We start from the raw sequence: 26,155 nt of genomic DNA, 5'->3' as shown, positions 1-26,155 counted from the left end.
TTAGGACGTTTTTAGGTATCTTTCAGATAGTCTGAAGAAATGAAGAAGTAATAGAAAAAAAAAACCTTTTTTAAAATTTGCAGTGCTTCAACTATACAGGCCAATGAATTATCCCAATACTGTTTTTGAACTAACTACTAATTTTAATCTACTCTCTGCTATAATGAACCGGTAGTAAAAAGGTTGGGAGACATTGTAAAATAAGGTCAATGGAAAAAGAATGCAAGTTCACTTGCTGGGAAATACATTCCTCCTAGCTTCATACTTGTTATTTGTCCCCATAGTCAAACATACTACACAGAGCAGCTACAGATGTACATTTTTTTTAACGAGTTGTCTGGTCTCCATTAATTGTTTAGGGTCAAAATTGTTTTGCTGACAGATTTGAAAATGTACTAAAAACTCACCAAGTTATTCATACTAAAGATATCTTGCAATCAGCAGAAGCAAAAAAGGCACGTGTCACAATCACAAATTTACTATTTCATCTGAAAGATTATTTTAGTGATATCTAAAGGAACATGCAACCTGACATGCTTTTTAGTGGTAAAATGTCATCACTTACCCATTCTTTTGATTTGGTAATTATAATTGTATCAAATATATTCAAAGATTGATTTTTATCTAGTGTGCAAACTTAAAAAAAATTATCCCAGCTTGAAATTAAATAGGGCATACATACTCTAGTCCCCAAATGACAGAATTCATTATGAGGATGCCATCTGTTAATAACAGTAGTTTATTTCTGGTATTCTATTCACCTATGAACTCTGTGTGTGTGTATATGTGTGTCTAAAGTAAAATATCACTAGACTAACAATCTAAAGGAGCAACAGAACACACACACATACACACAAGCACGCACACACGCATGAATTTCCACCTCCAAAAGACAAAAATTGCATCATGAATCTAAGACCTGGAATAGGCTTTAGGAACACTCTAGTGTAATCCTCTACTTTTATAGAGGAGGAAACAAAAGTACAGGGAGGTTGTGCAATTTGATAAAATTTATACAGCCAGTCAGTGGCGAATTTAAGCCTCCCCGACTCCCAATGTAGGGCTCATCACTACAGATGGTACTCTTTGTTTTAGACATGATGGGTGGGATCACTTCAAACATGATTGAGAAACTGAGTAGCCACAGAATGATAGCAACCATTGCTAGATTTTCCTTTCTCCCATGGAAAAAGACTGAGTTGATAAAACAATTAAAATTGACAGTTAAACAAATGTTATATCCCAAAAGCATGTCAAAATCAACCAATGCAAACATTATTTTTTTTTCCCCAAAATCCTGGTTATAGGAGGAACAAATATCTACCAGGAACTCCCATCATGAAAAGAGTCAAGGCTAATTCTTTCAGACTTGATGGCTATCCCATGGCCAGTAACTTAACACACCCTGCCCAGGTGACCAGATGTGTTTTGGGGGTGAGGGTATGAGGTTGGGGGAGAGGAAAGATTATTTGAGCCAAGAGCTATGGCCCTTTTAAGTATCTTTTCATGCCATGGCTAAATAAAATTTCTATTGTCAACTGCTAAATGTTCTACAAATGCAATCTTTAACCTGGAATGCCAAACCAGACTGTGTCAGGCCTAACTTATGATACGGTGATTACCTAGAAATAATTATGGAGAAAATGCTGGTGCATTGTTAAGGAGTCACTTTATCAAAACACCACAAGAACATAGAATTTATGAACTTTATGAAGCAACCCTGCTCTATACATTTGACAAAAAACAGCATCAGGGCAGGACTGTAACTTCTAATTACCTTGTACCTCTAACAGTACCTAATACAGTCCTCTAAACACAGAAGATACTCAGTTAATACTACTAATTGATGAAAAGAAAATGAACATAGATTATTATTTTTTTCTGTTATATTTTTACCTTATGGCAGTCTCCTCCAGCAATTATTTCCTGAATATATACCAAGGGCCCTTCATTCCGGTTAATTCCTCCCACAATATTCAGGCCTAAGCCGATTTCCTTGGTAACCGTTATCATCTGAAATGCAGGGTCCCTAGGAAAAAATAAATTAACACTTGTAGATCAGCCTAGAGACCAATACAGACATACTTTTAAGTTAACTGTTAATTCACATTCTTAGATTCAGTCAGTACTTAAATCATCAGGCCACACTTGCAACTAGTTTCCATAATGCGGTCATACTTCAGAATCCATAGATTTCCATGGCTACATTTTAAATATCTCATTAAAATAATTAAAATGTCAGAACCTTAGGATTAAATCAAATTTTAACAAGTTATGATTTATATAGGTTTACTGAAGAACTAATTAGAAGAACTGATTTTAATTGAGTTTAGGAATTAAAAAGAAATATTTCAATGTCATCAAATGTAATTAAAAAGTAGACTGATGGCTAGTTAAAGCATAATATAAATATGATCGTCTCCACTTAAAGTTGGCATAATGCAAATATGCCCATGCATAGGGGATGTTAAGGTACTAAGTATTCATTTTAAATAGGCTGAAGAAAATTGGGTGTCCACAATAATTCAGGTACCAATATGGCAAGCCCCCAAGATTGAGGTAGTGTCTAGTAAGAAGGGAAAATGGCACACATCAGAAACAGAGCAGGTCAAAAACTCCTATTCTGAGCAGTAGTGAGGTGAGGCCCATAAGTGGCTACTGCATCTCTAGCCTGGATGAGATAGGGAAGACTCAGTCTCAAAAAGGAGGAAAAAAGTGAGCCTTCAAAGAACTAACTATGTTTTATAAAATTATGAAGCTGGACATATGCTCACTCCCAAAATACTTCACAAGAGTCTCAAAGCTACAAAAAAGAATTTGAATAAAGCCAGATGAAAGACTCAAGGCTACCTGCCCCCACAGAAGTGCAAAAATGGAGTAGAACTGGGTGGAATAAGGACATTTAATAAGAAATGTTTCAGTTGATATAAAAGTGCAAAGCTCCTATCAACTGGATTTCCATAATTATCTTCAAATAAATCAGAAGATTTGCTTTGGAAAATTAAATCTACTCTGAATCACAGAGCTCATTATGTACAATGAAAAAGAGTTTTCTTTCTTTCTGTTTTTTTTAAACCTAATTTCTGATGTCAGATAATGTCACTGATATAAAGCTTAAAAGTCAGAAGCTAACTTGTCAGAAGTACAAGTATGGTTCTTATTTTATTGATGAGGAAGTTGGGACTTTGGAGGTTAAGTGACATGCATAAGGCCACAGTTCTGACTCTAAGACCACTGGGTAGACATATTTTCACTACTTGAAAACAAAACAAAATAAATACATAAAGCCTGTATCTTTTTAAACTACATACTAAAATCGCAAGAAAGGGAATGGTCTTTTAAAAAGTTACTGCCTATGTTTGGGGTTTTTTTGGGGGGAGAGGAATTTCTTATTCTGTGAGTCACTGATATTGTGCTGGATGTATCTATGCTGCTAGAAGGTTCTTGAAGTGGAGAGGATGGGCCAGGAATCTGTACTGTCACCAGGCACTTTGGATGCCAAGGTATAGGCTATGAACAGTTGGAACAGGCAGCAGGGAATGTGGAGAATAAGGAAATGAAGGATGAAGGGAGTTTGTGCAGAATTGGGTTGTATCTCAGATTCTGCTTTGTTAGAGCAAGAGTTTATAATGCTGAAAGGGATCTTAGGGGCCACAAGTGTGAATCCTCTAATTTTACAGAAGAGGAAACTGAGGCCTTGGGGGCTTTAGTGACTTGCATAAGGTCACAGAGGTGGTAAACAGCAAAGATGGTATTCAAATCCAGGTTTCCTGATTCCAAATCCTATGATACTACACTCAGTATAAAAAACACGGGAGCTTCTTATTAAAATGTGACTCTACATCCTAGTGGTGGAATGAAGGATGTACATTAGAATGCCCTTTATATACATTATAGCTTTAGTAAAGAATTTTTATTATTTTTACTATGGTCATTATTACTACATAATAGTATAGTGGGATATTATTATGAAACAACCCATTGTTTATGATAGATAATGATCTAGTGACAATGAGATAATATATGGAAAAATGTTAACTGTAAAGTGCTATAAAAATTTAAGTAGCTAGTGCTATCACTGACTAATTACTATTATTAACAAATTAGAGTAACTAATAATAGTAACTAATGATAGCTGTTAGTCAATTGCTAATTAACAACTTAAAAATTGTTATAATAGCAGTAGAATGCTTTGCTATTTTACTGTTAACAAATTATAGTAGCTAATAATTAATTAACATAATTAATAATAATAAGCTGTTTAATTGTCAGTAACTTAAGAATAATTGTAATCAATAATAGTGATAGAGTACTTCACTATTTTACTGTTGTTATTAACACATTATAGTAGCTAATAATAGCAACTAATAATTTAATCATTTAAGTGCTAATTAACTGTTAATAATAATTATTATCAATAATAGTGGTAGAGGGCTTTGCTGTTCTCATATTACCACATACCACCTCTCTTTTACCAAATACCTGTTTGTCAAAATGGAAACTGCAATATTTACTGAATTATAATTCTTATTAAAATACTGAAAGGAACAGGGACAGGGTTTGAACCTGCGATTTCAGTGGTATAAGGAACTCTCAGATGAACAAATTTCCTCTATCAATGCAGGTCAATACCTTCTCAGCAACTTACAGTATTAGAGAAATGCCTACAACACTGAGATGTTAAGTGACTTGCCCAGGGTCACACACCCAGTATGTCAAATGTATTCAAACAAATGACTTGAAAATGATGCAAAATTTGGCAGTGACCCACACACACTAATTTATGAGATTATGACTAGAGTGACTAGATGGAAAAAAGAAAACACCCCTTTAATTCAGATGTCATTATTTCAGGCTATATTCGTTTAAGAAAGACAACAAATTTTAATGCAAAAATTACGTTGCAACTTGACTGAATGCTGTTGTTTCGGAGCTATTTCCATTCATGCCTGTCATCATGGTATCCTTTGGATTTAATGTCTATGAGGACCTCGCTGATGATCCTGAAGAAATTATCTCAACAGTTTTTCCTAAAAGAGAAAAATTGGAAAACAAATCATCAGCCACCAAAATGATTCAAATCATTGCCCTAAATTAGACTTTGCCTTTGCATAAAGTCACTGGGTACATTTGGTACAAACACACACACACATATGTACATGTGTATATGCTTGTGGACGGCTGGATGGCATATATGCTTGATATATTTTGGGCTCTGGCATTTCAGTGAGTGCCTTTAACATTTGGGAAGTGTGAACGAAATCTCTTTCTGTACAAATCCCTAGGACGGAAGGATGCAAATCACCCTGAGCTAGCTATTCCAGTTTTCACTGGTATCACACGTACAATTCTTTAAAGTCAATCTTAGGGAAAGAGTTGGTCCTCATACAAGTTAGCTGTCAGGATACTCACAGAACTTTTGTACATTTCAGTGCTAGAAAACAGATAAATGCTCAATCCTCACTCATTGGCTAGAGATGGTATAGACCAGAGGTATGAAACTCGTTGCCTACTGGCCACACAATCCTAAGTACAGCCCAATCAGATTAAAATATAATTGAGAAACACTGGACAAAATAAATGGAAATACAATACAATAAAGATGTTAATTGGGGTTCTCTAAATCAGTATGTGGCTACAGGACCCACTTTATTTGAATTTGATATTACTGGTAAAGACTGTAGAAAAACTTCTTTCATACTCTGTACTGATCACTCATTTATCTCCACCTGCTTTGTAATTTTTTCCCCTGGATAATGAAAGAATTAAAATTGTATTTGTTTATATATTTAATGTTTTTATTTTATTACAACACAATGCTGTGAGGAATGAGTAATTACCCATACAAACATCAACTTTTCTTCTTAAATATAAGACAATATGAAATGTCACATAGGTTAATTTTATTCTAATATTATGAAATGTTTCTCTAGAGAGATTCTTAGAATTGGTTGTAGCCCTTGGGTGTCATCTAGTTTTAATCAAAAACAGTATGATGTTTTCTTTTACAGAAGGATTCCTTTAGTTGTTTCCCTAAAGTATGTGGATCATTTGTTAGTTAACTGACAACCAGTGTCCCATGAGGTAGGACTGCCTTCCACAGAAAGAAAAGAATGACTACTACAAATCCACAGACCTACTCTGTTTCAATTTATCATTCCCATTCTTTGTCTTCCCAATGTAATTTAATGTCTCTAAAATTCTCTATTATTTGCAAAAACTGGTCCTACTACAAAGTACAGGGATGTTGAACTTGAATGTCCAACACATCTTCAGTATGCATCAGGATCTGCTAGGCTGTCAGATATCCTTGGCAATTTTCCAACTAAGAAAGCATGGTCTGTTTAAAACTTAAATGTTCATTTTCACACTGGAAGTTAAATAGCGATGTTTAAGGTCAGGAATAGCTCTACAAAAGGACAGGCTTAAGAAATCCAAGGCCGGCTCAAAACTGTCATCTCCAACACCCCCATTTTCAACTTTCTCCCAGATAAGGTTGAGACGCAACCCACTTCAGCTCAGCAGAACCCCTAAGACTTTAACACATCATTACTCAGTAATATTGTGTGTGTGTGTGTGTGTGTGTGTGTGTGTGTGTGTGTGTGTATCTAGCTGGATATCTAGGCAATATCTTTGGACACCTGCTGAGGTACAAGCTGCTATTTCAGTGCATCCTTTTTTCCTTCATTTTTTTTTAAGTAAAAAAAGCAATCAATAATCTTCAGACCTAAGATTAGAGAAGGTTGGCTTTGTTCCAGGCACCAACATGGACACCCTTTCTTTGTGGAGAATATGGGGATTTTCTTCCCTGGAGCAGCTCATACTCCAAAGATTATCTGAAAGCCCTTATTCCCACAAGGGGTTTGTAGAGAAAATGGCTGATGGAAAAGGATGAGGAAGGAGGTAAAGGGATGCATCAGAGTTTAGAGATATGTTGCCTGTGGTTGTATTATTGCAAGAACAACCCTTCTGTTTGCTAGGATGCCACCTCTTTTGAGTCTCAACTAAATCTGCCTGAAGTGCATGAACCCAACTGAGATTTATTAGATAACCCCAATGCCTTCCATTTGTATATCTGAAACATCTCAATATAGCCACTGATGGATCTGCCATTGATGCTATTCAAAGATCCAGGTACTAAATAAACTCCAAGTGATAAGCAGAATGACCACAACAACATTATGAAAAACCTAATTAACTATGAAAAATTCTGCAATGAAAAGAATCCTTTGAATCTAGACCATAGAAAGATTTTTAAAAATCATCTCATTTTAGGGAAAGCACTGAGACCCAGAGATGAAGGCAATCTGGTTAGTCAGGGACAGAGTAAGGATGAGAACCTAGTTCTCCTGACCTCTCATCACACAGTCTTTCCATTAAAGCAGACAAACCTGTACATGGAAGGCAAAGAAGGTGAGCACTTGAGCCTAGCAGGCCTGAGGCCTTTGAAGGACTGATAGGACATTGAGGGGAAGACAGAAAGAATTGCTTTTCACAACGTTGGAGTTTCCAGAAGCAAAGTTTGGGCCATGAAGTTCTAGAAAGGGCTGTGATACATACCTAGTAGCCTTTTCTAAACCAAGCAACAAGAGCTGGGGCTTGATCCAGCACCTGGGGTGCTGACTTGGATATAGGACGGTGGGCAAGAGGGAATAAAGGAGTTTTAGTCAGGAAAGGGAAATGGTAACTAAGATTAAGTCCTAGTTGTCTCTACATTTGCATGGGATGGAAGTGCTTACTATGTGCCAACCACTTTCTTAAATGATAGGAATACAAATAGAAATGGAAGATAATCTATCCCTCAAGGGAGACATGTCATAAGTGGGGGACACAACACATAAGTAAGAATTCCAACTGCAGGGCTGATGGTAAGACCCAGGAGGCCTTGGCTTCGTTGTTTGGAAAGTGATTCCTGGTAGGATCTACACAAGCATAATTCTGACTGTAATGGAACCTTGCTACTCAGTAAGAAATAATGAACCCAACAAACACAGGGAATCACATGGAAAGACTTTTACAAACCAGCACAAAGTGAAATAGAGCCAGAAAAACAATAGATAGAATGACCACCACAATGTACATGGAAAGAACAAGCATTAAAAAGCAAATGAAACCACATCTTCACAAATGATAAAGACCAAGCTTGGCACCAAAGAAGAGCCATAAGAAGATGTCAGCCTGGGCTTCTTGGCAATAGTGGGGGTCTGTGAGCATGGAACATTACTCTAATGTCAAACTGTTTCAATGCACCAATTGGTTTTGTTGATTTTTAATTTTTTTCCCTTGAAAAAATTCTTTATAATAATGGATGTCTGGAAAAGGGTATTAGGGGGTATACTGAGGGGAAATATAGATCATACAAAAATAAAAGGCATCAATAAAAGTCTACTTTTTTTTAATTGAAGAAACTGAGGTCAAGAGAAGTAAATGATTTGCTCTAGGTCATCAAATAGGTTAGTGACAGAATCAGGACTAGAGCTCAGGGCTATCTCTTGGTACTGGGTTCAGTATCACTATATCACACTACATCAGTGACTATGACTAGCAAAGAAGTGGGAAAGTTAGTATGAATTCATTGGCTTAAAAGATATGGCAGAAACTTTAATTTGATGCCATTTTCGTAGAATTCATTTGTAAACATTTTAGGATGCAGACCAAATCTTAAGATAAATGGGACACGTTCTATCTGAAAGGAAAAACAAAGCTCCTTGAAAAAATAAGGAAGATTAATTAAGTGTTGCTCCTCACTTTTGTCTTGAGACAAAACAAAAGTCTAATACTGCAAATACCAGATTTTGCTTTATCAAGTACTTTCTGCATTCCAAAAAAAAACAACAACCATTTTCAGGCAGAAATTTGATTTCTCTTGAAAAATATCTAATAAGATATGTTAAGGGGGAGGAAGGAAAAGCATGTAAAATGAAGTCTTAACGATGTGATTTGCAAATAAGAATGCTCGGCTATGTATAGACAAGTGACTGGCATAATGCTACAGTTCCACAGCAATTTCAATCTTTCCTCTTAATGCTCTGAGAACAGAATATCCACCTGTATAATGAAGCAGCAGGCAAGAAAGATTCTCAAAGTAATAACTATCATGTGCAACGTAGGAAAAATGTTTGTATATTAGCTTTAATTAAAACATACACATTCAGAGAAAAAAATTATAGATCAAAAGCTTTTTTTTTTTAAAAGGTCAGCTAATGTAGAAAAATATGTGCTGGTTTCCCACGGTCACATATTTGGAATTGTGGAATAACAATAAACCTCTAAAACAGATTATGAGAGAGAAAGAGAGGCAGAGAGAGAGAGAATCCAGATGAAATATGCAAAATAAATATCTGGATATTTCTAAATAGAGTATCTAGGGATATGTAAACAACAATAACTACAATAACAACAAAAAGCCAATATTTATTTTCATCCAGATTTTAAAAATAGGCCATCACCTCTATCTGTAAGTCTACTTTTTGGGCCAAACCAAGTCAAACTTCCCTTATATTATAAAATCTTACCCTGAAAAACTTACTTGGAATAAATATGTTGCATTATTTGGCTAGCTTACATTATGTTTATATATTTTAAAATATCTATAGCCTATGTAGTTATTTAACATGAACCAACACATAGTGGCTAGGTTCTGTTCCTACTAGCTGTGTGCCATATGCAAGGTACTTTATCACTATGCCTCTCGGTTGCCTTATCAGTAAAAATGAGAGGGATGGCTAGGGAAAAACAAAAATTCTCTACGTATGATTTATTAAGGGAGCATTTGTATATTACCAATATACATATAAATTTCTACTGTATTCTTACTGTCCTTTCCCTATGCGATCACACACCTGGAAGAAGAGATAACATCAATTCCAAGTATCTTCACTTTGGATGCAAACATTCACAAACCAGTGATAACTACTAAAAATAGATGAGCCCTCTCTGGCAGCTTCTGTAATGAGACTCCCAAGTAAAACACAATAAAACATGAGGTTGTCACTTGGGAATTCTGTCTAAAATCATGCTCATTTCTCTTTTTGAAGATTGGAGGGATAGGGATATATTTCATAAGGCAAAGGACCTGGGACTACAACCAAGGATCAATCACCCAGCAAAACTGAGCATAATATTTCGGGCAACAAGATGGACATTCAGTGAAATAAGGGATTTCCAGACCTTTGTGATGAAAAGACCAGAGCTCAATAGAAAATTCAATCTTCAAACACAAGTGTCAAGAGAGGCATAAAAAGGTAAATGGGGGAAAAAAAACCTTGATATTCAATATGGGCAAACTGTTTACATCCCTATAAAGGCAGATGATACTTGTTAATTTTGAGAATTGTATATTTACTATGAAATACAAAAGAGATATACACAGCTAGAGGGAATGGGCATAAAGTAAATGATGTGATGGTAAAAATGTGATTTAAGGGTGCGAATGGATCGTAATGGGAGATGTGAAAAGAAGGAGGCAGAAAAAGGTAAATTACATCACAGGAAGAGGCACAAAAACGTATCACAGTAGAGTAAAAGAGGGGAGGGAGATGAGCATTGTTTCAGATTTACTCTCATTTGATTTGGTTCAAGGAGGGAACAACAAAACTCAGTTAAGTATAGAAATCTAAATAACTCTATAGGTAGTAGGAGGGGAATGGGGAAAGAAAAGGGGATGCTAAAAGGGAGGGAAGAAGTAGTAAGGGAAAAGGGGAGTAAAAGGGAGGAGGGTTGAAAGAAGGGAGGGAAGACTGAGGGAGGCGGTGGTCAAAAATTAAAACTATTGGGGGGCGGAGCCAAGATGGCGAAGTAGAAAGACGCACATACACATAGCTCCGAACACACAAACCACAGAACGGCTAGAGGGGACCAAGCCAGGGCAAATTCTGCACCCAGAGACCATGGAGTACTGGAGCGAGGGAGATTCCTGCTTTGGAGAGACCTGCGGACCTCTCGCGGGGGGTCCTACGCGCCGCGGACTGGGCACCGGGACGGGGAGCGGAGTACGGCCCTGCCGCAGCCGCGACATTGAGGGGAGAAGATCCGAGAGGGCTACGGGGATGGGATCTCCAGCGGCCACGCGGGTCCCCCCACCCACAGAGGGACCTCCAAACCTCTCGCAAAAGGTCCGTCGCGCTGCAGACGCGGAGCCCAGCCTGGACCTGCGGCGGCGGCACCGAGAGGCACAGATCTGAGAGGGCTCCGGAGGCGGGATCTTCAGCAGCAGCACAGGCCCCCCCACCAACAGGTGACTGACGGGGGTGGGTGAGAGAGTCTCTTTGGCGGGTTGAGAGGGGAGTGGGGTGCCCCCAAGGCTCGGGCCCCCCCGGGAGGTGGCGGCTGAGAGGCGGCTGCGGACAGGGGCTCCCCAAACGGGCAGGAGCCTGGATCCATTGTGGAAGGTCTGTGCATAAACCCCCAGAGGGAACTATGCCTGAGAGGCGGCCCTGCCCCTGACCACCTGAACTTAATTCTCACACTGAATAGCAGCCCTGCCCCCACCAAAAATCCTAAGGTGGGAAGCAGCATTTGAATCTCAGTCCCCAAACGCTGGCTGGGAGGACCAGGAGGCGAGGTGGGTGTGAGGAGAACATTCAGAGGTCAGGCCACTGGTTGGAGAAAATGCCAAGAAAAGGGAAAAGAAATAAAACTATTGAAGGGTACTTTATCGGAGAAAAGACACTTCCTCCCTTCCTTTCTGATGGGGAGGAACAATGCTTGCCATCAGGCAGACACAGAAATCGAGGATTCTGTGTCCCAGCCCACCCAATGGGCTCGGGCCATGGAAGAGCTCAAGAGGAATTTTGAAAATCAAGTTAGAGAGGTGGAGGAAAGACTGGGAAGGGAAATGAGAGGGATGAGGGAGAAGCATGAAAAGCAGATCAGCTCCCTGCTAAAGGAGAACCAAAAAAATCTTGAAGAAATTGGCACCTTGAGAACTAGCCTAACTCAGCTGGCAAGGGAGGTGCAAGGGGCCAACGAGGAGAAGAACGCTTTCAAAAGCAGAATTAACCAAATGGAAAAGGAGATTCAAAAGCTCACTGAAGAAAATAGATCTTTCAAAACTGGAATGGTACGGATGGACGCTAAGGACTTTTCGAGAAAGACAGATATCTCAGAACATACCGCGCAGATTCGAAAAATGGAAGATAATGTGAAATATCTTATTGGAAAAACAACTGACCTGGAAAATAGAATCAGGAGAGACAATGTAAAAATTCTGGGACTACCTGAAAACCATGATCAAAAGAAGAGCCTAGACATCATCTTCCATGAAATTATCAAGGAAAACTGCCCTGAGATTCTAGAACCAGAAGGCAAAATAAATATTCAAGGAATCCGCAGAACACCGCATGAAAGAGATCCAAAAAGAGAAACTCCTAGGAGCATTGTGGCCAAATTCCAGAATTCCCAGGTGAAAGAGAAAATATTGCAAGCAGCTAGAAAGAAACAATTCAAGTATTGTGGAAATACAATCAGGATAACACAAGATCTGGCACCCTCTACATTGAGGGATAGAAGGGAATGGAATAGGATATTCCAGAAGTCAAAGGAACTAGGACTGAAGCCAAGAATCACCTACCCAGCAAAACTGAGTATAATACTTCAGGAGAAAAAACGGTCTTTCAATGAAATAGAAGACTTTCAAATTTTCCTGATGAAAAGACCAGAGCTGGAAAGAAAATTTGACTTTCTAACACAAGAATGAAGAAAACCATGAAAAGGCGAACAGCAAAGAGAAATCATAAGGGACTTACTAAAGTTGAACTGTTTACATTCCTACATGGAAAGACAATATTTATAACTCTTGAAACATTTCAGTATCTGGGCAGTCGGTGGGAGTACACACACACACACATGCACACACGCACACATACATAGAGACAGAGTGCACAGAGTGAATTGAAGAGGATGGGATCATATATTAAAAAAAATGAAATCAAGCAGTGAGAGAGAAATATTGGGAGGAGAAAGGGAGAAGTTATATGGGGCAAATTATCTCTCATAAAAGAGGCAAGCAAAAGACTTATTAGTGGTGGGATAAAGAGGGGAGGCAAGACAAAAACATGAGGTCTACTCTCATCACATTCCACTAAAGGAAAGAATATAATGCACACTCATTTTGATAGGAAAACCTATCTCATAATACAGGAGAGTGGGGGACAGGGGCACAAGCAGGGTGGGGGGGAGGATGGAGGGGAGGGCATGGGGAGGAGAATGCAATACGAGGTCGACACTCATGGGGAGGGAAAGGATCATAAGAAAATAGAAGTAAAGGGGGACAGGATAGGATGGAGGGAAATATAATTAGTCCTATACAACACAACTAGTATGGAAATCATTTGCAAAACTAAACAGATATGGCCTATATTGAATTGCCTGTCTTTCAAGGGGAAGGGGTGGAGAGGGAAGGAGCTAAGGAGGTTAGAACTCAAAGTGTTAGGACCAAATGTAATGTTCTTACCACTGGGTAACAAGAAATACAGGTTAAGGGGTCAAGAAAGCTATCTGGTCCTACAGGACAAAAGAGAAGACGGAGACAAGGGCAGGGAGGGAGGATAGAGGAGAGAGCAGATAGGTCACAGGGGCAATTAGAAAGCTCGGATTTGGGGGGGGGGAGGGGAGAAAAGGGGAGAAAATTTGTAACCCAAAATTGTGTGAAAATAAATGTTAAAAATTAATAAAAAAAAAAATTAAAACTATTGTGGAGGGGAAGGGAAAAGGGAGAACTAAAAGCATAAATGGGGGGAAATAGGATGGAGAGAAAGACACAGAGAGTAATCGTAACTGTAAATGTGAATGGGACGAACTCTCTCATAAAACGGAAGCAGATAGCAGAATGGATTGAAAACTATAATCTAACAATATGTTATTTACAAGAAACACATTTGAAACAGAGAGATACAGAGTAAAGGTAAAAGGCTGCAGCAGAATATATTGTGCTTCAGCTGATGTAAAAAAAGGAGGGGTAGCAATCCTAATCTCAGATAAAGCAAAAACAGAAATAGATCTAATCAAAAAAGATAAGGAAGGAAATTATATCCTGCTAAAAGGCACCACAGATAACAAAGCAATAACATTATTAAACATATATGCTCCAAGTGGTATAGCATCCAAATTCTTAGAGAAGTTAAGGGAGTTATAGAAAAAAATAGACAGCAAAACTATACTAGTGGGGGACCTCAACTTCCCCCTTTCTGAATCTGATAACACTCATTTCAAATAAGTCACTGATTGGCACTGTTCTTAAGGTCCTTGCAGAAAGCCTCATCATGGTATCCAGTTTTCTGAATTTTCAAAGTCTATGCTAGCAGAGTAAAAAGTGTGTCCTTCAGAGGTAGAAAGATTATTTATTAAGGGCCCAGTGACTTCCCTAACATCAACTGAGGACCACCTAGAGGAACTGGATAGACTTCTCATCAGACTCTGGACAGATAAATTCTTTAGATTATCTACTAAGCTGTTGCATGGCAGGGGGTAGTGAACTACATCAGTGAAGGGAATACTTAAATTGTGAAAATTACAGATCCTTTATGTTACTGACAAAAAGTAAGACTATCATCAGAATACAAGGTCTCCTACAGTCTACCTATGAATCTTATTTGGATTCAAGTTGGGGAAAAAAAGATATATTGATTTCCCCAGTGGACAAGTGGTCAAAGGAAATGAGAGCACATTTTTCTAAGGAAAAACGGAAAACCACCAACAACCATGTGATCATTCTAAGTCACTAATCATAAGTGAAATGCAAACTAAAACAGCTCCAAGGTTCCACAACACACTTTCTCCTCAGAGTGGCAAAGACGATAAAAGAAAACAGTCAATGTTGAAGGAACTGCCCAAAGACAGGAACAGTAAATAATGGGTGGTAGGGCTCTGAATTGGTCCAACCATTCTGGAACACAATCTATAATTATAAGAAAATTATATTTATTATATGATTATATATAATTTATTATATATTATATTAATTAAATTATAATTATAAGAAAATTGTTACGGCCACTTACACTCCAATACCCCAAGCGGGTGGATATTCCAAGAAAGTTAAAGACCGAAAGTAAAGCTCCCTCTCCCCCCATATATATTCACAGCAGTAATCTTTATGGTAGCAAGAGACTAGAAACAAAATGGTTTTCCATTAATTAGGGAAATGGCTGAACAGATTATGCTGTGTTCGTGCACTGGAATAGTATTATGTTATAAAAGATGACATAGGAGAACTTGAGAAAAGCCATCTATGTTAACTGATAGACAGTGAAGTAAGGAGAGCCAAACACTAAAAGGCATGTATGTATTACTCTGTGTATTACATATGTATGTATTACTCTATGTAATGGTGATAATTAGTACTGGGACCTAGAAATCTCTCTGCTAAAGTAGAAAACCACCAACAATTACAGGAAAAGATTGTTCTAAGTCATGAATCATAAGTGAGATGCAAATGAAAACAACTCTGAAGTTCCACCATACTTCCACTCAAAGTGAGTTGTTATACTATCTGACTACTTCTCAGAGGCACTGTAATGGAAAAGTACACTGATTCCAGAATCACAGGACCATACTTACCCATGATGCTTGTAACATGTGACTGAAAAACTCCTGGATCTCAGTTACCTTATGTGTAAAACAAGAGGGTTGGAGTAGAGGACTTTTGAGGTCTCTTTCAGCTCTAGATCTATGATCCCATGATCCTTTGTTGGATCATCATCATCCACACCCCAGCCTCTGTGCTTGTACTCTAAGGCTCCATCCTGGGACTCTTCTCTTCTAGCCCTATACCTTCTCAGTGATTTCATCAGCTCTCAACAGGGCTCATACTAGGAGATTACTTTCAGACCCTTATGTCCAGGTCCAATCTCTCTATTGTGTATCAGGCATTGGGCGAGGTGCTGGCATACAAAAACAAAAATGACACATGCCTTCCCCTCATGTGGCTTACATTTTATTGCTTGAAACAACATGTACACATGACACACATACAAAATTAAGACAGTCTGATTTTCTTTATGTAGAAGGGAATTGGAGTGAGGAGAGATACTAGTCCTAGGAAAACCTGGAAGGGTCATCATGCAAAAGGTGGTCACTGAGTTTAGCTTTGAAGGAAATCAGGGGCTCTGACAGGTGAGCATGACATAGCAGTACAATGGCACTGAGATGAGAGATGAAGTATCCTGATTGTGGTATAGCAAGAAGGTCAGTTTGGCTAAAATGCTGAACATGCTCATATTCTTGAAGCTACTCTGATACTGATTATTTCCATTTTTTTGGTCATCTTTGCCAATTTTCTGGTAATGAAGTAAAAGCTCGGAGTTGTGTTAATTTGCATTTGTCGTATTATCTGGAGTAATCTTTCATATGTTTGTTAACAGTACAATTCTTTTTTAATATTCTCTTCATCTCCTGTAACCTCTTATCTATTGAAGAATAGTTCTTGGCCTATATGTGTGTGTTAATTCTCTGTCTTGGATATCAGACCATTATCAGATATTTGATGAAAGATTTTCTTACTAATCAACAGTACCTCCTTTTATCCTAGATGTCCATTTTGTTTGTGCAAAAGTTTATCAATTTTATCCAACCCAAATTGTCCTTTCTATCTTTTATGTCATCTTTATCCCTTGGTTGGTTAAAAATTCTCTCCCAGTTATAGTTGTGAAAGTTATTCTTTCCATTTTCCTCCACTTTTATTTCAATGACATGACCTTTTATAATTAGGCAATGTATATAATGTAACAGACAAAAATGCTAATGGTTTAGGGAGAATTATTTTGCATTCCGCTACTTAACTGAAGCTATTATAGCAAGCTGTTTCTTTGCTGATTATCTGATGTTTTTAGAGGCAGCTAGGTGATACAGTGGAGAGGGTACAGGGCCAGAGTCAGGAAGATCTATGCTTAAACATAACCTAAGACACTTACAAGCTCTGTGACCCTGGGCAAGTCATTTAACCTCTGTCTGCTTCTCTTTCCTCAGCTAAAAAATGGTGATAATAATAAGACCTAGGTGCTCCTTCCTTCCAAATCATCAGGTTATCTGCAAAAAGACATAAATCATCTCATAACTACCAATGTTTGCTTTTAACGTTTTCCTCTTGACATATGAGCATGAACATTTCTAGAATTCTATCAAATAATGGTAACAAAAAGGGATATTATCCCTGTATTTATGACAACTCTTTGAGAAAGCCTTGAAGAGTAAAGTAAGCAGCAACAAGAGGACATTTTATTACAATTAGAACAACACTACAAAGAAAACAACTTTGAAAGACTTGAGAACTCTGATCCATGCACTGGCAAAGCATGATTCCAGAGGCCCAAAGATGGAGCATGTTGCCTACCTCCTGATAGGGAATAGACTCAAAAAGCAGAATGAGACATACATTTTTGGAGAGGGCCAGGGAGTGAATTTTCTCTACCTGACTGTGTGTATATATACTAAAATATTTTGATTTGTGTATTTAATGGGGGAGTGGGAGCTGGGGAGAGGGAATAAATGCTTGCAATTTTTTTTTAAGAATGGAAAAAGGACTACTTAGATAGCTATCATCATCAGAAAGTTCTGATCTCAACACCTGATAATGTTAATACTTATCCAACTGAGTTCATATTTATGAGTTTTAACAAAAATATTTAATAATTACAGCAGCATTTCATGTATCCAGAAGTCAAATTTCTAGCAGCCTCAATCATCCAGAACAGAAAAATGAGCCTGAAAATGAAAAAAAAAGTCTTTGAGAAGTCTAGAGCTTTTACAAGGCATATGGGTAGAGGCATTTTACTGCACAACAAAATTACATACAAGCCATCATCACAAAGTAATGAGACTGATTTTATGTGGCTCATAAAAAGACCTAAAAGGCAATTCCTAAACAGGAATTCTACAAACGAGATCATAGATTTAGAAATTAGAGGACACAAAAAGAACTAGTTTTAAGAGGCTTATTTTATAGATGAGGAGACTGAGGTCAAGGGAAATTAAGTGACTAGCCCAAGGTCATTCAGTTATTCAGAAACTGAACCAGAATTTGAATTCAGGTCTAACTCCAAATCCAATGTTCTTTCTACTGTCACATTGTACAGGCAGACAACTTCCTTGGAAGAAATAAAGTTGCCCACATTTACTTTGGAAGGAAATATTCACTTAGATCAGGGATAGGGAACCTGCAGCTTTAAGGCCATGTGTGGCCCTCAGGCTGCAAGTTCCCCATCAGACTTAGATACATGCTTTCTGGTCTGTTTCTTTAAAAATCAAGTCCCACTGCTTTTTAGTCCCGTCTTAAGCATAGGATCCAGGTTTGGAAAAGTAATGAGCTAAATGACTGACAGCTGCTGGTTTCCTAGTTATAGGGCTAAGCAAATTCCCATGGTTTGGTAATGGCTCCTGAGATATTTAAATACCCCTACTCAAATAAAGGAGAGAAGTCAGAGAATAAAGTCAAGTTCTCTGAGATTCAGCTCAGCTTAGAGGTCCAACTTAGCACTGGAGCTGGCATCAGAACACCCAGGTTCAAGCCCAACTCTGACACCAAATGAGCTGTGCTACCACAGGCAAGTCACTTCAATTCTCTTCATTGTCCTTATCTATAAAATTGGGATCACTCCAGGGGATCTGTGATCTCATTTATTTGGAAGTGCCCTCCAAAAGACACAGATGCCAACCTGTCCAGTGTTTACCTATCCTCTGTAACTCTAGACCATGCCTTCACATAAGGTCCCCAAAAAGGGTCCATCTTTCCTCTTTCTCCTATTTAAATCCTTTTCCTCCAAGCTTTAACTCAGTTGCCAGCTCCTCCAAAAAGCTATCTTTCCCTGATATCTCCTCCATTGACAGTGAGGCAAATGTCCTTGACAACTTTCCTGGAGAACTTTGCTCCTATCACATTCTATCTTGTATCATACTTATTTCTGTATAGATCAAATCCCTTCTGTTAGACTATATAAAGTCCTTAAGGGAAGGCATTGTTTGTTGTCCATCTTTGTATGTCAATGCCTTACACGCAGCACATGCTTGTTAGGGGTTTACTGAATTGGATTGGAGAGATGAACGCTACATTCAGCTCTATAAAAATGATCAAGCATGCCATCTAGTGGATGGCTAGGCAGGAATCTAGCAGACTATAAGAAGAATGTTCATATAAACCATGTAGTGATACATTTTAGAAAAATTGCCATATAAAATTTTTTTGTTTTTAAAGAAGAGCTGTATAATCCATAAGCTTTAGTTATCTGGAGCTGATTTCTCTAGAATGCTAATTTATACTTATCCAGTGTCCTCTGTTGTGACCAAGAACATTTAATAATTTCAACCCTCTGCTCTATAAATTCTAGTGGTTCCCTATTACCATATATAAACTCTTCTGTTTGGCATTTAAAGTTCTTTACAACCTGGCTCCAAAATGCCTTTCCAGCTTCACTATGTATTATTCCTCTTCACTTATTTACCAAGCTGTAATCTGCCCTTCACATGGCTATCAAAACATTCTTTGTTCCCTGTGCCCAAAAATCTTTATATTCTCTATAGGACAAAACACAAATCACTCACTTCAACATTTAGGTCCCTCCATGATCTGGTTCCAACCTATCTTTTAGCCTTATTTAAATAACCACCCTATCTTTACAGCACTCAAGGTCTACCCAATCTGGTCAAATTAGACTTTGCTATTCCTCAAACCCAGTATTCCATCTCTCACTGCCACACCTTTGTATTCTATTCCTGAAATGCCCTCTCTCCTCATCTCTGTTTATTACTCTCTGCTTTCCTTCAAAGCTCAGCTTAAATGCTACCTTCTACATGAGGCCCCTCTTGATTCTCCCAGATGCTAGTGCTCCTCTTCACCAAATTACCTTATATTTATTTTGCATACACTTTGCATATAGTTAAATATGCACATGTTATCTCCTCCAACAAAGTTCCTTAATAGTCAAGGATGTTTAATAAAAAAGCTTTTGTATAACCAGCACCTAACAATGAGTACATAATAGGTACTTTAAATGCTTGTCTCTTGATCTTGTCCCTGAAATGTAGGGATATGAACTGCAGGAACTCTTGTGAAACCCAAGAAGCTTTCCAAAAGTTTAGGCCTTTTTATCCCTTAGGTTTATGTGCCCTACCTTGAGGCCTGCCACCTACCATTGACTTGGTCCCACCTGCCAAGCTCAAGCCCTAATAAGTACAAAAAATGGTGCTAAGATAGTTTATAAGATGGAAAGATCACTTCTCCAGGAGGGATAAATGAACAAAAGGAAATAAAAATACTACAAAGTATAAAAATAATGTCACTTTTTCAGTTAGAAATGCTGAAAGATGGCAATATGATGAGCCATGATCAGGATATCTGTTGCTATGAAAGCCAATGCTTGCATCTCCTTTAGTTTTAGATATTAATTAAAAATCTCTTGGGTGTGTTGTAGAAAAAAAATTAAGATAAGTCATAAGAAACTCACCAATTACTCTCATTTTGCAAATGAGGAAACTGAGGCTAAGTGAATGGCCCATGATTACACAGCTAGTATTAGATGTGAAAGTAAAACCCAGGTCTCTAGACAAAGCTACCTAATTCAATTCAACAAATCTTTATTAAGAACCAAGAGGTAATGAAATGGAAAGACTGATGAATCTGGAGTCAGAGATCTTGATTTGAATCCTGGTTCTGCTAACTTACCACAAATGTGATCTTGGGCAACATCAGTTAATAAACATTCTAAAAGCACCTACTATGTGCAGAGCACAATTCTAGACACCAAGGATACAAAGACAGGCAAAAAACAGTCTCTGGTTTGAAGGATTTCAGTGTAATGGGGGAGACAACAAGCTAACCATATACAAACAGATTATATACAGGATAAAATAGAAATAATTAACAGAGGGAAGGCACAAGATAGAATTAAGGATTCTCAATAATCCTTAATTAAGGATTAATTATCTTAATTAAGATAATTAAGAATTATCTGGAGATAAGTCATTTGATCTTTCCAGGCCTCTATTTCCTTACCTAAAATGAGGGGATCAAACTAAATGATTTCTAACAACTTTCTGAGCTCTAATCTATGATCCTACGAACAACATGGAAAGTGTAAATTCTATTCAACGTCACCAATATGATGTTACATTATGGAGCCGTGGTAACTTTAGACTCTCAAAGGCTACGCATGTAGAACATAAGCTGTCTGAGATGTAAATTTTAGTGCACAGGTCCGGGGATAGACTGGCTATCAGATCTCCAAGGAACAACCTCCCTGAGGTCAGAAAGGCTCATCGCCAGGCTGGTGCAGAAGAAAGATGCCTTTTTGGTAGAGAACAACCTAAATAGCCTTCTGCTACATGTCCCAGAGGGGTATTACCTACACTGATGAGATCATAGAACCCATGCTTCTTACACTGAAGAGACAGAAAGCACTGTACGCTGTGACCAGCACCTGCATGCAGGCTGAAGCCCTGAAGTGCTTTTCAGACTACCTCTCACTTCTGTGGGGTGAATATACATTAAAAGCGTAAGACTTGGCTTTCTGGCTGCTGAGCTCCTTAAAGCGCCATGGGCGGGCATTTCTGCGGATTGCGGCGTGTAGTGCAGGCTCCCGGGAAGTCTTGGGGGCCCCGGGCCCACCTATGCCCCTTGGAAACCACAGTCCTAAAGAAATTAAGAAATCTTGCCCGGATTCTGAACCCAAAATGCTGCATACTATTAAACCTGTTCAGGAAGTGAAGAGATCTTGCCCAGGATTTGAATCCAAAATGCTGGCTTTACTATTAAACCCCTACTCAGGAAATTAAGAAGTCTTGCCCAGGATTTGAACCCAAAATGCTCAATACTATTAAACCTATTAAGCTTTTGATGAAGATGTGATGCAGTGGGAAATAGACCAAGAAACTAGTTTCCACTGGAATGACGATATAGATTTGCCACCTCATTATCTTCAATCATCTACACCTTTCTTGTTCTTCATTCACATCCAATTCTTCATGGCTCCATGGACCATCATGTGCTAGGCCCTTCTATCCACCATCTCCTGAAGTCTGTCCAAGGTCATGGTTGTTGCTTTCATGATACTATCCATCTCATCTTCTGCCATCACCATCTCCTTTTGCCTTTAATGTTAAAATTCAAAACAACTTTTACACTCTCCTCTTTCACCCTCATCAAGAGGCTTCTTAATTCTTAACTTTCTGCTGTCAGCAGTATTGTCTGCATATCTGACATGACTGATCTCCCTGTGATCTTAATTCTGGATTTTGATTTGTCCATTCTGGTGTTTTGCTTGATGTACTCTGCATGTTAAGTTAAATAAAGTGATGATACACACACACACACAAAAAAGTATAAGACTTGGAATAGTATTGTGCTGCAAGAAATGATATATATGAGGACTTCAAAGAAACATGGAAACTTTTGTGAAAATGAGGCAGAATATTTCAAAAGCAGAAAAACATTATAAGCAATGATGATGACAGCGTAAAGGAAAAGACTTGCAAACAAAGTCCAAATGTTTAATTATAATTACCTATCTTGATTGTTGAGGAATAAGAAGAAATAAACTTTTCTAAATTAGAGTGGTAAGATTATGGGTGCTAGATCATGCATATACTGTTGGAAGGGTCACTGTACAGGTTGAGTTTGCTTAACTTTTTTCTTTGTTATAAAGTAAGGCTTGCATGGAGTGGAATCAAATCCAAAAATGACTACGATATAAAAAGTCCCCATTAAAACTTTTATTTTAAAAAATTATATGAAAGACTCAGGTTAGCATGAGAAAACACGTAAAGTAATAGAAAGTGAGGTGAGCAGAAACCCTCCCAAGGGAAAACTTATTTTACAGCTGTTATTTGGCCAAATAAATATATTAAGATCAACAGAGCTAGAGAAAGACTAGAAAATGAGCAAAAGGATAAAGCGAAAGTTTAAGGATGTGGATGGCGGCCATTTTCAAGGGGATTTGTCCAATGTAACAACATATCTAAATCCTAGAAGGACCTATTCCCCCAAATATTACAATCTTATTTGCTAGAAGTTCTGCGGGTTTGCTCAGATTCTTAGCATCCAGTGCTTAAAACCAGTTCCAACTAATAATTTGCATGGCAGTGATTATTTCCACTCCTATCTGCCTACTCTTTTTATCTCCACTTGACAAATAATAAACAAAAATTTGGCAGGTAAAACAAAAACAAAACCCATGCTCATAAAAGAAAACTGGCTACCCACATTATTCTAATTTTCCCCGATGATTATTCATTGAAAGCAGGTTAACCCACTTTGAAAATCTTCTCTCTGATATAATTTTACAAGGTATCTCTCACAATAAAGTGAATCACAGTGCAAACAACATAATGAATGCTTTCCCCCGTGAAGGGTAATTGCATAGGAAGACAGCAGCCTGTGTCCTTCTTTGAATGAGGAAAATAATCCTGTGCATTTAAAAATCATCAATGTTTGAAGCACTGTTGATTTTACAGTTCTACCAACTGTTAACTGCCTATTCCTTTGAGAGGCAGATAATTACTTCAAGGGGACAGTCCCCCATTCTTTGTGTGAGGAATCCAGACAAAATGTAGTATTACATATATATCTAATATTATATATACACACACACATATGTATGTCTATACACACACACACATATGGTCTTAGTAGGATCATGAAGGTCACGTACTTTGTTGGAAAAATCTATACAAACTTTCAATAAAAGCCTCTTCTACGTATTGTCAGAGCGATGGTTTCCTCGGGTAAAGGAACAAAAGGTAAAAGGTAAACTTGGGTACATCAAAAATTCAATGCATAAACTTAGAGCACTTAATCCTATTTTCATTTTCAATATTTTTCCGTATCGCTTTCCCTTGGACCTAATTATGAGTCAACCTTAAATTTCACTGTTGATTAATACCTACAAAAATCTTTCAGTCCTCATCCTAACACATACTATACAGTTACATAATACAATACCGTTCCACAGTATTCAATAATCAGAGGATCAGAGATCTAGAGCTGGGAGGACCCTAGGGGTCATCTGGTCCAATTTTCTCAGTCTGCTGATGTCAAACTGAACTTGAGAGAGTTTAACTGACGCCTATGCTTGTACAGACAGTAAGCAGCAAGGCAGGAATTCCAATCCAGGTCCTCAGATTCCAAACCCAAACATTCTTTCTATAGCACCACTTTGTCCCTTATCATTGGCAGGGGGATAGGCAACCACATTTAACAACAGGCAGCTCAAATTCTCCCCCAACACTGATATGTATGACGTGGGATGGTATGAAACAAAAAGTGGTCCAAACTGCTCTTAATCTATTTAGACTCAGAAACTTGTGGACTTCCTGCTTTATTGCAGTTTAAGAACAAAAGAGAAGTAAAAGGAACAAAATACAGTTATATCTGCCTAACACCATTATTTTGCAAAAAAAAAAAAAAAAAACAAAACATGGCATTAAGCAAAATGATATTATGTAGGTATCAGTAACATAGGAATTAAGAGTAAAGATAGGTCCAGCAAATGATACTGTTTCATAGTTCTGCACTGGGTTTGGGTTATAAAGGGTTAAAGACAAAGAAGTGGCAAGATGACATTAGTTGGATGACTGGTGTGTTGGGTATTTCTCTATAGATGGTTTGGATGGCTTGCTCTCTTATCTAACAGGGTACTCATTTAATGTATTCTTAATGGGAAAATAAAATCAAAAGTGGGTCTTGTAAAATTTGTCAGAAATAACAAGAGAAAATTTCCCAGCAACCTTAGTCCCAGTACTTCCACAGGGCTTGGAATAAGATGAATGAGTCCAAATTTGAAGATAGTTTTTGATTTTGTGAAGGGTGAAAAACGTTAAAAAACAGGCCAAAGACCACAAGAGAGCTGCCTGTGAACATTAGCAGTGTAGAGAAATGAATCTCATTAGAATATGGAAATAAATGTATATATAAATCAATTATTTTCCCCAATTTGGATAGTGGCATATTAACACTCTTTGTGCCCCATCCCAGATTTTGAAAATGCTTTTACAGAAATTGGATTCAGCTAATTTAAAATTAGTAGGGAAACAGAAACAACTGTTAATAAAAAGGAGTCTGAATCATTTAGGCTTCTAAAATTATTCAGAGTTCAAAATAGACTCACAACTTCCAAGAGCTATTAGGGTTCGAGCTAATGAAGCGTATTCTTTCTCCCCTACAGTGGCGCTCCTGGCAAGATGAGCAAGGACCAACAGCATCTGATAGATAAATGCTGCTCCTCCCCATTAGGGTGGCCCCCAGTAGAGGGGCAGCACAGTTCCCAGGAAGCTTAGGGACAAAAACTTAGCTTCTGCCCTCAAAGAGCTTACTTCTAATGAGAAAAAGTGACATAAAAATAACTAGGCACATACAAGATATATACAGTGTGAATGAATGTAAGGGGATCTCTGAGGGAAGGCATAGTGGGACAGAGACGAGAAAGAACAATTCTTTTTTCTCTTCTCAATTCAACAAGCATTTATGAAGGCTGCCACGTGTCAGATGCTGGCCACAGTCACTCAATCAGTCAATTAACATTTACTAAGCACCTACTATGTGACAGGCACCGAGCTAAGTGCTGTAACACAAAGATCAAATTCAAACAACGTCCACCTTGAGGAACTCTACATATCAGCAAGAGCTCTGCAACTTATATTTTGAGAGTTGTCTTGTTTTCTTCATCTGATATATACATATATATGTATGTATGTATGTACACACACATCTATACCTAATTCACTGAGTGGCTGCAAGAAAAGTATTTGAAAACTGTCAGGCAACATGTGTGTAAACTACATCTTATCTGGCACCCATGTTAGTTTGTGAAAGTATAACTTAAATTAGTTGCAAAAAGTTTAACTTGGTGTTGACCCGACCTTGGGAAGACTTTAAGGAAGGACACCAAGCCTCTGAGCTCCCACTGGCTCTGGCAAGACAGTACAACACAATGAAAAGAACATTGATTTTGGAGTCAGAGGACCTAGATTCAAATCCTAACTCTACCATTTCCTAATCTATATGACCTTCAATAAGTCGCTTAATTTTCTGGACTTTAGTCTCCTCATCTGTTAAATAAGGGGGTTAAACAATATGGACTCTAAGCAACTCTACATCTATAATTTTAGCCATATCTTCTTATGAATCCACCTGGGTAGAGAATCCCAAGCACTGTTGTCCTCCTGCCTTATA

At 38.0% G+C, this 26,155-nt stretch overlaps 1 protein-coding gene across 4 annotated transcripts in view; it reads right to left on the bottom strand.

Annotated features, from left to right (window-relative positions):
• Positions 1-26,155, bottom strand: part of STXBP4 (syntaxin binding protein 4) — a 242,270-nt gene that overhangs the window by 201,377 nt on the left and 14,738 nt on the right. For 3 of the 4 annotated variants that reach the window (XM_072646739.1, XM_072646741.1, XM_072646742.1), the window contains exons 2-3: positions 4,901-5,030; positions 1,897-2,029 (exon numbers count right to left, since the gene is read on the bottom strand). In XM_072646739.1, the coding sequence (XP_072502840.1) occupies positions 1,897-2,029; positions 4,901-4,959 (192 nt within the window). In that variant the 5' untranslated portion in view covers positions 4,960-5,030. Of the gene's footprint in view, positions 1-1,896; positions 2,030-4,900; positions 5,031-17,632; positions 17,701-26,155 lie in introns of all 4 variants that reach the window. The other variant, XM_072646740.1, reaches the window with a different exon arrangement.

This window comes from Notamacropus eugenii, chromosome 2 (assembly GCF_028372415.1).
Source record: "Notamacropus eugenii isolate mMacEug1 chromosome 2, mMacEug1.pri_v2, whole genome shotgun sequence".
Lineage (NCBI taxonomy): Eukaryota > Metazoa > Chordata > Mammalia > Diprotodontia > Macropodidae > Notamacropus > Notamacropus eugenii.
This window is presented reverse-complemented; position numbering and strand designations above follow the sequence as displayed.